At 56.7% G+C, this 12,296-nt stretch overlaps 2 protein-coding genes across 2 annotated transcripts; both read left to right on the top strand.

Moving 5' to 3' along the window:
• The first annotated feature begins 1,099 nt into the window (after positions 1-1,099).
• LOC311444225 (40-kDa huntingtin-associated protein-like) lies at positions 1,100-2,301 on the top strand. Its single transcript, XM_084535208.1, has one exon. It carries the CDS (start codon positions 1,128-1,130, stop codon positions 2,187-2,189), a length of 1,062 nt encoding a protein of 353 aa, XP_084391334.1. The 5' UTR covers positions 1,100-1,127; the 3' UTR covers positions 2,190-2,301.
• A 149-nt stretch (positions 2,302-2,450) lies between these two features.
• On the top strand, positions 2,451-12,018 carry DKC1 (dyskerin pseudouridine synthase 1). The gene is made up of 16 exons (XM_084535206.1): positions 2,451-2,549; positions 2,706-2,767; positions 2,906-2,992; positions 3,556-3,647; positions 4,033-4,217; positions 4,706-4,770; positions 5,344-5,470; positions 5,825-5,955; positions 6,893-7,036; positions 7,398-7,518; positions 8,562-8,680; positions 9,232-9,335; positions 9,769-9,835; positions 10,224-10,382; positions 10,653-10,717; positions 11,913-12,018. Exons 1-16 carry the CDS (start codon positions 2,534-2,536, stop codon positions 11,941-11,943), a joined length of 1,575 nt encoding a protein of 524 aa, XP_084391332.1. The 5' UTR covers positions 2,451-2,533; the 3' UTR covers positions 11,944-12,018.
• The last annotated feature ends 278 nt before the right edge of the window (positions 12,019-12,296 follow it).

The following is a 12,296-nucleotide window of genomic DNA, read 5'->3' as shown; positions in this document are numbered from 1 at the left end:
CAGCACTCACGCAGGCAGGAAGCACATCCTCCATTCCTGCACAGCCCTGTGGAGTGACCGGGCATTTAAACAACCCCGCTCATCTCGTGGGGCTGGGAGACGCGGCCAGGTTCGAGCTGCAGCAAGAGAGGGGAAGGAGGCTGGCAGGGCGGAGGGGGCTGCTGGGATGGGGAAGAGAAATGGGGTCTGCGGTGCTGAGGGAGGGGTCGCCACGGCCCCTGCACAGTTATGGGTGCAGGAGGCAGGGCGTGCACCTTCAGAGCACAGCAAGGTGCTGGCAGCCTTGTGGTTTGGTGGCCTGCAGGGGAGGCCGCTGGTTGTTATGTCACAGCGTCGTCACCTCGGGAAATTTTCGACTCATTCTGCAGCGTGGCAGAGGGATGAGTTACAGTATCCATCGCATTTCGGTTTCACTCGCTAGCTTTGCGGTCCGCCGGGTGAGCTGAGAGAGCCGGGTCAGAGCGGGTGGTTTCTTAGAACCCCGGGGTGTTTGTTGCACGCGCTGCGCTCTGCCCTGCGGTACGGGACGCCGAGCTCTCACTGCACTTTCAGGCAATGACACCTGCGCTGCCCTCGGGACGGGACCATTACCGGGGTGCCTGCGGGACTCGTGTCACGGCACCGTGCGGCTGCCCCGTGCTCATGGGGGACACCAGAACACCGAGCGCCTGCTGCCATCGCACCTCTGTGACACCACGTCCAGGGCTGGGGAGGCAGCAGGAGGGCGCGGAGGGCCCCGCGGGGCTCTCCTCGAGGGCAGCAGGGGCGGCGGGGCTGCCCTGGGGCCCGGGAGAGCCGCAGCGAGGAGCCCCGGGGGTCCCCGGCCATGGGGTCCCAGCGGGTGCCCCCGGGCAGCGGGGCCGGGGGACTACGGGGGCGGGGCCTCAGGAGGGACACGCCCACAAAGGGGCGGGGCATCACGATGGGTGTGATTGGCCTCGCCCACGCCGCGCCTTATTCTGCAGAGACCACGCCCATTCGCACACAGACCACGCCCTCTCGCGTATGAGACCACGCCCCCTTCGCTAGAGGCCACGCCCCCCCGTCCTAGGAGCGGGCGCCGATTGGCCGGCCGCGCGGCAGCCCCGGGGGCGCGGCGCGGGCGCGTCACTTCCGGGCGGCACGCGATGCTGGCGGCGGCGGCGGGCGGCTCCGGGCCCGGCGGGGCGGGCGGCTCCGGGCCCGGGCCGGGCCCCGGCGGCGGTGGCGGCAGCGGGGACGGGGACTTCTTGTCGCGGTACCGGCTGGTGTCGGCCAAGCTGCGGCGGCGGTTCCTGCGGAAGCCGAACGTGGCGGAGGCGGCGGAGCAGTTCGCGGCGCTGGCGCGGGAGCTGCGCGCCCAGGAGAGCCTGCCCTACGCGGCCTGGTGCCAGCTGGCGGTGGCGCGCTGCGCGCAGAGCCTGTTCCACGGCCCCGCCGAGGCGGCGGCGCTGGGCGAGGCGGCGCGGCTGTTCCTGCGGCAGGAGCGGGACCTGCGGCAGCGCCTGGCGCTGCGCGGCGGCTTCGGCGAGCACCTGGCGGCGGCGCAGAGCTGCGGGGCCTTCGCCGCCCGCCTGCACCTGGAGCGCGGGCAGCCGGCGCTGGCGGCCGGGCTGTGTCTGGAGCTGGCGGCGGCGCTGCGCGACACCGGGCGGCCGGCCCGCGCCGCCGCGCACTTCCAGCGGGCCGCCGAGCTGCTGGCGGCGGCGCGGCTGCCGCTCGAGGCGCTCCGCTGCCTGGCCGAGCGCGCCTCCTGCCTGCTGCTGGGCCGCGACTACGCCGGGGCCCTGGCGGCGCTGACGCGGGCGCAGGCGCTGGCCGGGGCCGGGGTCGGGCCCGGGGGGGCGGCGCCCGGCGGCGCCTTCCTGGACGCGCTGGTGCGCTGCGAGGTGTCGCGGGTGCTGCTGCTGCTGCTCCTGCAGCCGCCGCCCGGCAAGCTGCCCCCCGAGCACGCCCGCACGCTGGAGCAGTACTGCTGGGAGGCGCCGGAGGGCGGCGCGGGGGGCGGCGGGCTGCCGGCGGCGGCGAGCTACCTGCCGGCGGAGCTGTTCCTGCTGCTGCAGTCCGCCGTGCTGGCCTGCCAGGAGAAGGACGCGGCGGCGCTGCAGGCGCTGCAGGCCGAGCTGTGGCCGCTGCTGAGCGCCGAGCAGAACCACCTGCTGCACCTGGTGCTGCACGACATGCTGAGCCCCGCGGGGCAGGGGCTGTGAGCGCCGCCGGAACGCTGCGAGGCGCTCCTCATCCTCCTCCTGCTGCTGCTGCTGCCGCCAAGGACCGGGACGCGGCGCGGGGCTGTATTAAAGCTGGCGCTGGCTGCACCAACCCGCGTGTGCGCTGCCCGCTTCTTCGGGTACGGGAGGGAAGGGGTTAACGGAGGGGGCGTGGCTTTTTGTGGAGGAGGGCGTGGTTTATGGAGGGGTGGGGTTAAGGGGAGGGCTAGGTGAGGGGGCGGGGCTTTTGTGGAGGGGCGTGGTTACGGGAGGGGGCGTGGCCACGGTTCCGCGCATGCGCGGCCTTTCGGCTCCCCGCGCGGGCGGCAGCACGCGGCGCGGCCATGGCGGACGGGGACGGTGCGGGCTGGGGGGGGGGGAGCGGAGGGGGGAGGGGGGCACCGGGAGGCCGGGAGGGACCCGGGGGGAGCCCGGGGGGCAGCGGGGAGGGCGCGGGGCCGGGCTCGGGCTGAGCGGGGCCCTCCGGGGCCTGCCCTGAGCGCCTCCGCCCCGCAGGTGGCAGCGCCAAGAAGAAGCGCAAGAAGGAGAAGCGGGCGCTGCTCGACGAGGACGTGGCGGTGAGTGCGGGGCCCTCAGCGCCCCGGGGACACCCCCACCCCCCCGGGACCCCCCCCACGGGGCCTCGGTCCCCTCCCGGGGCGGCCACGTGTGTGGGGCCCCCCCCGCTGCTCGCTGACCCCGCGCTGTGCCCGCAGGACATCCAGCACACCGGGGAGTTCCTCATCAAGCCCGAGTCCCGCGTGGCCCAGCTGGACACGTCGCAGTGGCCGCTGCTGCTGAAGGTAGGGGCTCACGGCGGGGTAGGGGCTTGGCCAGGCGCCTTCCCTCTGCTCCCTTCGGGTGCCCGGCTCTCTGTGCAGGGTTACGGTGCTGCTCGCTGCCACGTGCGGTGCTCGCAGCAGGGCCGAGCCACGTGCGTGCAGAGATCAGGCTGCAGAGCTCGGCTGCTGGCGGTATCTGGGTGCCTGCTCTCACTTCATCGCCTCCTGCAAGCACTTGCAAAAAAAAAACTTCATTAACTTAACTTCAGCCTCATGGGCCTGTGCTCCTGTGTGCCCCCAAGCCATGCATATAGAACATTTGGGGCACGCTTGCAGTTATTCCGCAGTGCAAAAGTTAGCTTTCTGCTCCTTCCCCACCTCTTCTACCTAGAACTTCTGATCCTTCCTCTCAGGAAAGCGTTTCTGCAGTTTTAGCTGCAGGTTGGTTGCAGTTTGGGGGAGGTTTTTTCATTCAAATGTGAACCGGATGTGGAGTAATTGCGGAGATGTGTTAGGGCAAATACTCTCCTCGAGCTCAGTTGAGCTTCATTTTACTTACAATAAACTTCTGTTTGGTTTTGTAGAACTTTGACAAGTTAAATGTGATGACAGCACACTACACACCCCTGCCTTCTGGTGCTAACCCCCTTAAGAGGGAGATCTCTGAGTATGTAAGGTGAGTGCAATAAGCTCTAAAATGACTTAATTTTCTTTACAGTTAACATCTTGAAAGCATGTTCTTTTCTCTTCAGCCTGCCAGGCTTTGAGGCTGCTTTGGAACATGTTTGCAGTGTTTGGTTTGTATTAAGGACCGAGTACTGATAACATTATGGAAAGAAAAGAATTACTTGCTTGTACAGAGTATGACCTGCCTTTCAGAGGAGCAGTGTGCAGAGCAGCTTGATGTGTGCTCAGGGGGAGCAGCTGTGGGCTCAGCTCTTACTTGGCTGTTCATGTAGAAATTCTTTTCTTTTTTCCTACAATAAGTCTCATTAAGGTTTTCACACTACTGCTTCATTTGTCCCAATACTTAGCCCTTAATCTGTTGCTTTGTGCCATAGGTCAGGCTTTATTAACCTCGACAAACCTTCCAACCCATCTTCACACGAGGTGGTCGCGTGGATCCGGCGCATCCTTCGGGTAGAGAAGACCGGGCACAGCGGCACACTGGACCCTAAGGTGACTGGGTGCCTGATTGTGTGCATTGAGAGGGCAACGCGGCTGGTCAAATCCCAGCAGAGTGCAGGTATGTTTATTGACATGGGACCATTTTCACTTGAAGTGACTTGGAAGGTGCAGAGCTCTTTTGGAGACAAGATGGAGACTTCCAAGGGCTGCCCTAGGCTTGCAGTGCCTTGAACTCAAGGATCCATCTTGCTCCAAGCCAGTGAGGGTGCACCCGTGCTGTCTCAGGTGTTTTTTGATTGTTTCTCTGTGTCTGGGACTTGTGCTGTCAATGAAAACCCTTCTGAAAGACCAGTTTCATGTGTTAACTGAATTTAAGGCACAAACCTACAACTCCAGTGAAATAGTGCTTGGTGAAACAACAAACACAGAGCTCAGACAATTTTCACTGTGAGGAGAACCAGCTGGATAATGGGTTGTGTGCACTTCTCAGGAGACGTTTATGAAAATACCTGGACTCTCTAGATGTGTGGCTGTGTAGCAGCGTGCGCCTTGAGATCAACATTAAATGCAAGTGGCCGCTCCTGACTGCTCTTGTCGTTCTTTCAGGCAAAGAGTATGTGGGAATTGTTCGGCTGCACAATGCAATTGAAAGTGAGACTCAGCTTGCCAGGGTAAGTCTCAGCACACTGTTAGCCACTTGACACTCAAAGGGTTCAGCTTCTGTGGGATTTGAGAGGGTAGGAATGGACATCAGGCGTGCTGTGTGTGAGGTGATGATGAAGTTTATCCATTCTCTGAGTGCAGTGGCACTGCCCTCCTGCAACACCCTGACTCCTGTTCTAGGGTTTGGGTGCTGTGCAGCCTCCAGACACCCTCCAGCCTCCCAGTGTCCTACTGGGGGCTGCTGCGGTGTGTGGCTGGCTGCCTGCAGGAGCAAAGCAGTGCTGGCAGGGTCAGAGCCCCTCTTTGGGGGGGCTCTGTCCCCACTAAGACGAGGGATGACGTCTGATTGCACACTGCCACCTGATGGAAAAAGCCAGCTGTACCTCACTGGCAGTTGGGTAGCGTTTTGACCACATCAGTGGTTCGTAACAGCTTTCTGAAATACAAGATAACCAAATGGTGATGGATCTTCTGCGTTCTTGCTCATGGAAGTGGCCCTAGTTGCTGGAGGTTCTGCGGTGCTCGGATGTTAGCTCTGCTCATGGCCCAGGTTAAGCTGTTGTTCCTGCTTCTGCTTCCAGGCAATAGAAACTCTGACAGGTGCCCTGTTCCAGCGACCTCCCCTCATCGCTGCTGTCAAGCGGCAGCTGAGAGTCAGAACCATCTATGAGAGCAAGCTGGTGGAGTATGATCCTGAGAGAAGATTAGGTAAAATGGGGGTTTTCTGCCTTCTTTCGATTCAACTCACAGCTGATAAAATTTCCATTGAAATGGGCTGCTTCCTGTCATTTTTAGACAAACTTAAGACAGAAATCCTTCCCACCATCAAGCAGTAACTGCTTCCCTTATTGCTTGTGTGTGCAGAGAAGCAAATCCCACCTTGCATCCTTCACTGATGAGCCAAATGATGTCAACTAGATGGCATTAGCACTTGGTGCAAAGATGACCTTCATCTATCACCCTATGCTGATGGCTCTCTGAGGGGTTGAACACAGAGCTTCTAGATGTGACTCATTTCTAGACACCTATTTAACTAACCACCTGTCCTGCCTTGTGTTCCAGGTATCTTCTGGGTGAGCTGTGAAGCAGGCACGTATATCCGAACGCTTTGTGTGCACCTTGGTCTGCTGCTCGGTGTTGGGGGCCAGATGCAGGAGCTGCGGAGAGTGCGATCTGGGATCATGGGAGAGAAGGTAACGGTGGCTCTGATTATAACCAGCAGACTAGGAATTGTCAGAATGGCAAGAGCTCTGTGCAGATGTGTGTGACTGGGAGAAGTTTTGTGAATAACCCTGAGAACATGGAAGCTCTTGGCCACAGGCAGTCTGTAACCAAAGTGTTGAGTTCAGTTCAGGGCCCTCTCCCTGTTCTGGTAATTAAACTTTGGAACAGTGAGCGACTGGGAAATGCACCACGGTGACTGAAAGTCTGTTTTACGCCACCTGTATTTCTCAGCCTACAAAGCATGCACGTGCCAGGAGCTCAGGCACGAGCTGAGCTTTCTGCGTAGCAGCTTATGACCGCTTGGTGTCAGGGCAGGACGCAGGGAGCGTGGCCTGTGGAGGGGAGCTTGGGAGGTGCAGTCCTATATGATCTCGAACAATTCCCCAGTGTTTTCTGTCTGGTCATTGCTGGATCCCGTTGCTGGTTCAGACTCCAGGACTAACTTCTCTCCTTGCAAATGCAGGGTTATGAGAGTGATCACTAGCATTCATTTCTGAATTCCAGGTGATGGATGCTCGCAGGTGCTTCGATAACTTATTGCAGGTCACAGATTGGTGAGCTGCTTGCTTTAGGCTTCTACTCACTGATGTTCTTTGTCTCGAAGTTTGAGGTGTTTAAGTGTGAGGCACTTCTGAAGTGTAGGCAGGGTCTACCCATTAGATCCAAGTGCAGCATGACATGAGGAAGGTTGCAGCCTGCAGTAGCAGAGATTAGGCTGATCTTGAGCTGTATACTCTTGAAAGTATTTGTCCTTGCCTCTTCCAGGTAATATTTGTTGATGATTGTGAATTGTGCATCTGGTTTTGCTCCCTTTCAGCACACTGTTTGCTATTAGGCTTCATTTTCTTTTATGTGTTTTGAGCTGGTGGCTGGTAGGAGATTACAGAGGGGTTGTGTCTTTTTCAGGACAACATGGTGACGATGCATGATGTCCTGGACGCGCAGTGGCAGTATGACAACAACAAGGATGACAGCTACCTGCGAAGGGTGATCCTGCCCCTGGAGAAACTGCTGACTTCCCACAAGCGGCTGGTCATGAAGGACAGTGCGGTGAGTTCCTGAGTTAGAGCCAGTTGATGTAGCAACTGTGAAGTGTCGTCCCATCAGATCCTCACGGAGTACAGCAGGGTCCTGCTTGAGAGCTTTGTAGAACCTTGTGTGGGCTGCTGCAAGGTCACAGCAGTAAGATTGGAGAGCCCAGAACCAAGCATCAGTTGGCTCTGATGGGTGCTTTCTTTTGATTGCTTTTCCCAAAGCACGCAGGTTTTATATGGTAGACAATGAGAAACAGATATGTGGAGATGTTATTGTTAACAGTAATGGCAACAGGATGCCAAAACATCAGAGGCACTTCTTGCATTGTTTTTATTCTCCAGTAGCTTATAAGCCCTCTCGTTCCCCACCTTTTTAGGTTAATGCTATTTGCTATGGAGCCAAGATCATGCTACCTGGTGTCCTGAGGTATGAAGATGGTATTGAGCTTAATCAGGAGATTGTTGTCATCACCACAAAAGGAGAAGCTATCTGCCTAGGTATGAAACTCCTCATTCTTCTTGTGCCCATCTATTCTAGCAAACGTGTAACAGATGAATCTCCAAGCACAGAAGGTTTAAATAGCATTTCCTGACAGAAATTGTGGGTTAATATGGCCGAGTGAGCCAGGCTGCAAGGTGGTTGGCATTGAGCAGGATGTTAGGAAGCACCAGCTGCATCAGAGCCAAGCTGTATGCAGGGTAGGCTGTTGCTTGCGTTGCTGTCAGAAGTCTTCTGTTATCCCTGTTACCTCTTGCTGCCTGGGATATGAGCTGCATGCTTTCTTCAGAGCCAGTCCTTGGTGACAAGAGTTCCTCAGTCACATTGCAGCTGTGTGGTGCTCAGGCGTGCTGTGTGTGAGGTGATGATGAAGTTTATCCATTCTCTGAGTGCAGTGGCACTGCCCTCCTGCAACACCCGAATTCCTGTTCTAGGGTTTGGGTGCTGTGCAGCCTCCAGACACCCTCCAGCCTCCCAGTGTCCTACTGGGGGCTGCTGCGGTGTGTGGCTGGCTGCCTGCAGGAGCAAAGCAGTGCTGGCAGGGTCAGAGCCCCTCCAGAGAGGGGCTCTGTCCCCACTAAGACGAGGGATGACGTCTGATTGCACACTGCCACCTGGCACATCACACGTACCGAGGATCAGTACCAACTGTCAGCTTCTGTGAAGTGGCTTGAAGCAGTGCTTTGTTCTGACTGGTGTCTTCATCGAAGCTGTGTAGATGGCAGGTGGTGAGGCACTGTAGGATGGTCTGTCTGGTGCTGCCTGGCCTCACTGATCTTCTGGAGTAAACTGGAGGGGCTCGTGCTCCTGGTGTAGTCAGTCCATGACACAGATGCTCTCGCATCTTGCAGGGCAGCTCTCTGAAGCTTTAGTTCAGGACTTGTGTTCAGTAAGATTTCGGGGTGATATGGCATTGTTGGGGTATTTGCCTCCTCTTTGTGCTGCCAGAGGAAGAGCAGGCTGAACCCAACAGGTTCCTGCATCTGTCCTGTCACAGTCTTGCTGTTTTGAAGTGTTCACGAGCTCCCTGTTGCTTCTGCAGCTATCGCCTTGATGACCACTGCAGTCATCTCCACCTGCGACCATGGCGTGGTGGCAAAGATCAAGAGAGTGATCATGGAGAGAGACACGTATCCCCGCAAGTGGGGCCTTGGTCCCAAGGTGAGCAGCAGGGGGTGTTGGTGGGAGCCCAGCTGCTGGGCCGTGGGGCTGCGGGCACCTCAGGTCTGTGCTTGAACCCTCCTGTGTTAAAGAGCCACATGATGTGAAGTGGATGGCATTAGCACTCTGTGCAAAGATGACCTTCATCTATCACCCTATGCTGATGGCTCTGGAGGGGCTGGGCAAGGAGCTCTGCAGTTGGAGTGGGTCACCTGAAATGTGGCAGGTCATAAAGCTGCGGGGAGAAAAGCACATCAAGGATATAAGCCCAATTACATGCAGCTCTTGCTGTTAGTTCCCCCACAAAGTAGCCCTTATTTCCTGATGAGATGCCTTCTGACTACTCCCTGTCTGTGACTTGTAGGCTGCTGTGCAGCAGATGTTTTCTCTGAGTTGTCAGAAAGTCCTTAGAGACGTGTTCAGTCAGTGACCATGTGGTTCTTGGCTTGGCTTGCTCATAGATTATCTCCTCTAAGGATGGGTGGCTGAAGCCTAGGGGAAGGTTTCTCCTCTGTGGAGCTGCAGTCTGACTTTGTGCACTTTGCTCTCAGGCCAGTCAAAAGAAGATGATGATCCAGAAGGGTCTGCTGGACAAGCACGGAAAGCCCAACGAGAGCACACCAGATTCCTGGAAGAAGGAGTATGTGGATTACAGGTGGGTATGATTTCAGTTTCTGAACGATGGCACGGAGGCCAGGCTGTGTGCAGTGAGCGCTAATCTAGGTGCTGCTCGTGCTCTCAGGTGTGTCAGACCTGGCCCAGGTGTATTTGCTGTCTGGGCCCTTGGTGTGCAGTGCTCTCAGAGTTACAGGGACCCTGCTGGTGCTGGGCAGGGCTGGAGCAGAAGGCCCTGAGCAGACGGTTATCCCTCTTAGCCTGTGCCCGTGGCTTTAGAGGGAGTCAGTCTGCTAAAGAAAAGAGGGGAGGCTTTGCCACTGTCCTGTCCAGCTGGCACTGGTGCAGGCTGCGGGTCTTCCCCACACTGAGCTCCTCCACCTGATGCCTTGCAAGGGGGAAGGGGCTTTGTAGTGGTGCAGAGCAGTGCCAGGCAGTGACTGTCCTCCTCAGCCTGGTGTCTTCTCTTTCAGGGAGACGTCCAAGAAGGAGGCAGCTGCAGTTCCCCAAGCTGTATCAGAGGTGGAGAGGGCTCCAAAAGTGAGTATCGCTGCTGCTGTCTGGCTGTAAGGTTGGTTGGGCCCTGAAGACTTCTAATGTGTGCCTGTTCCTTCAGGCAGTTGGTATCAAGTGCTGAACTGTGGGCTGCTTTGTTTGCTTGTAGTACGTGGGCAGTGTTTCATATTCTGGGAGCTTAGTGCCCGCTTTGTTGTGGTTTTGTGGTCTGTGAATTAGCAGTAGAGTGACCTGTTTATGGCCTCAGCCCATTCATGTTTCTCTCTGGCAGTCTGTAGCTCACCCTCCTTTTCAAAGCGTTGCTAACCGAGAAATTTGAATCGGGCAAAGCAGCCGTAAGCTTGCAGACAGCTTTTCCATCCCTTGAACCCTTTTGGGAGATGGCCCGGCTGACCGTGTGCTCTCCTAACAGAGGAAGCGGGAGTCGGAGAGTGAAAGTGAGGAGGCCGTGACCCCGCCATCCCCAGCCACTCCACCACCAGAGGAGCTGAGCAAAAAGGAAAAGAAGAAGAAGAAGAAAGAAAAGAAAGCCAAAGAAGCAGCTGAAAGCGGGGGAGAACAAGTAGAAGTGGTATGTAACTGGGTACTGCCGTGGTACGGACCAGGCGTTGGGAAGGGCTGCTGTCTGTCCCCCACACCCCCAGGATAAATGTGGCAGCAGCCCGCTGTGTGTGTCCTCAGCGTACCAGGCTCCCCACAGGGGGAGGAAGGGGCCTCAGCACAGGCACATTCACAAACTGGACTGGTTGTGAGGGAGGGGGGGATGGATCTGCACTGGGGATGGACGTGAGCAGCGGGTGATGCCTCTCATTCCTTCCTGACCTCTCCAACCTCTTCCCAGACCAGTGAAACCAGCACCAAGAAGAAGAAAAAGAAGAAACAGAAGGAGGTAGAAGAGAGCTCAGAGTAAGCGACTGGATCTATCCAAAGCAGGCGACCTCATCGTTAGAGAGGGAGGAGTCTGAGGCCTTGAGAAACCAGGACTGGCTGCATGGCAGAGGGGCCAGCAAGTTCCCAGTTCCTTTTCTGCTGTGCATAATATGAGTGAGGAGGTGTGTTTGCCCAGGATAAGCCCTGCTCATGTACCCCTCCTCATCCTGTTTTAAGGGTAGCCAGAGGAGGGGGTACCTGACTGCCCCTGCACTGGATTGCTTTGTGAATCTGGACGCCTTGATGCCAACAGAAATGGCATCTTCAGGGAAACTGCAGCTCCTTGCTCTTAGGTGTATTCATTTTCACCACGAGAGGGAGGAATGGCACTTTCCCCCTGCTCTTGTCCTGCCTCTTCCTTCCTTCTCTTCCAGGGTTGGAGCTGTTACCTGACAGTCGCAGAATGTATTGGTGGCTGGAGGACTGGCCTCGCCACGGCCCGTGGAAAGGGCTTGGCATGGGGACAATTGAATCAGTTATTTGAAGGGCTCTGTTGTTTTTTTTTTGACCTGGCCATTTGCTTGGCTTGACCCTCAGATAATTGAGAACAAATGTTCCAAAGGTATTCAATACCTTCTAAAAACTTCTATCATAAAGGATTAGAACATGAATTTCCTGCTTTATGCTTCGTAGTATGGGGAACCTGCCTGTTAGTTGTCAGCTGATCCCAGACCCAGTGTCCCAGTAATGTTGCCAGTGTCCACCTCCTGCTGGCTCCATCCTGGTGGTTGGAAGGGGACTGCAGCACTCTCAGCTGCCTTCCCTTGTCTTGGTACCTAACGTGCTCTGGAAGCTTCTAGTGGGGATGTGGCTGTGGGGCAGAAGCAGTAACAAGAAGGTGGCTGCCCAGGATCTCTAAAGGGCTGTCGGGACTGAGAGCTTGTGAGCAGTTGGCTAAAAGCAGCTCTGCAGGGGGCACGGGGTGTGGAGCTTGAACGGTTTCATAATGAGTTGTCCTAATATCCTTGTCTGGGGTGGCTCACTGGCAGCAGGAGGTCTCTTCTATCACAGGGATAGTGCTGAGCCAGGGTTTTAGCCCCTTTCGATGGGGAAGGATCCAGGCTGTGTTGTTCTGAGCTTCTATCCCTGCAGAGATCCTGTAACGTTTGTCTTACCTTAATGCATTGCTTTAATCTGACTTGTCTGACCCTTTTCTCCCCTCTAATGCTAGAGGCGCAGGCAATGGTGCCAGCAGCTGGTGACTGTCAGAACCTGAGCAGATGAAACGTCACGTTTTTATTCTTTTTTACATAATAAAAGCCCTATTTTTAAATGGGTGACTTTCTTGCTTATCTGGCTCGTTAGCAATCTGAGAACACCAACCTCCTAGGTCTGTCTGTGGGGAGGGGAGGTGGTTAATGTGTGCGTGCTGCAGGTACAGAGAAGTGCTTGAGTCTACTTGGATCCCAACTAGAGAGGCCTCTGGTCATCTGGACTGGATAGGTGAGTAGGGGCCACCCTCCGCTTGTAAAGCCCAGTGGGATGTGCCTGGAAGCTTTCTTCCTACTGGAGAGGTCTGGCAGTAGATGGAGAACTGCTCGGCCCTGGCCTGCTT

The sequence above is a fragment of the Aythya ferina genome (genome assembly GCF_964211825.1).
Source record: "Aythya ferina genome assembly, chromosome: 13".
Classification (NCBI taxonomy): domain Eukaryota; kingdom Metazoa; phylum Chordata; class Aves; order Anseriformes; family Anatidae; genus Aythya; species Aythya ferina.
The sequence above is the reverse complement of the archived record's forward strand: the minus strand, read 5'-3'. Positions and strand labels throughout refer to the sequence as shown.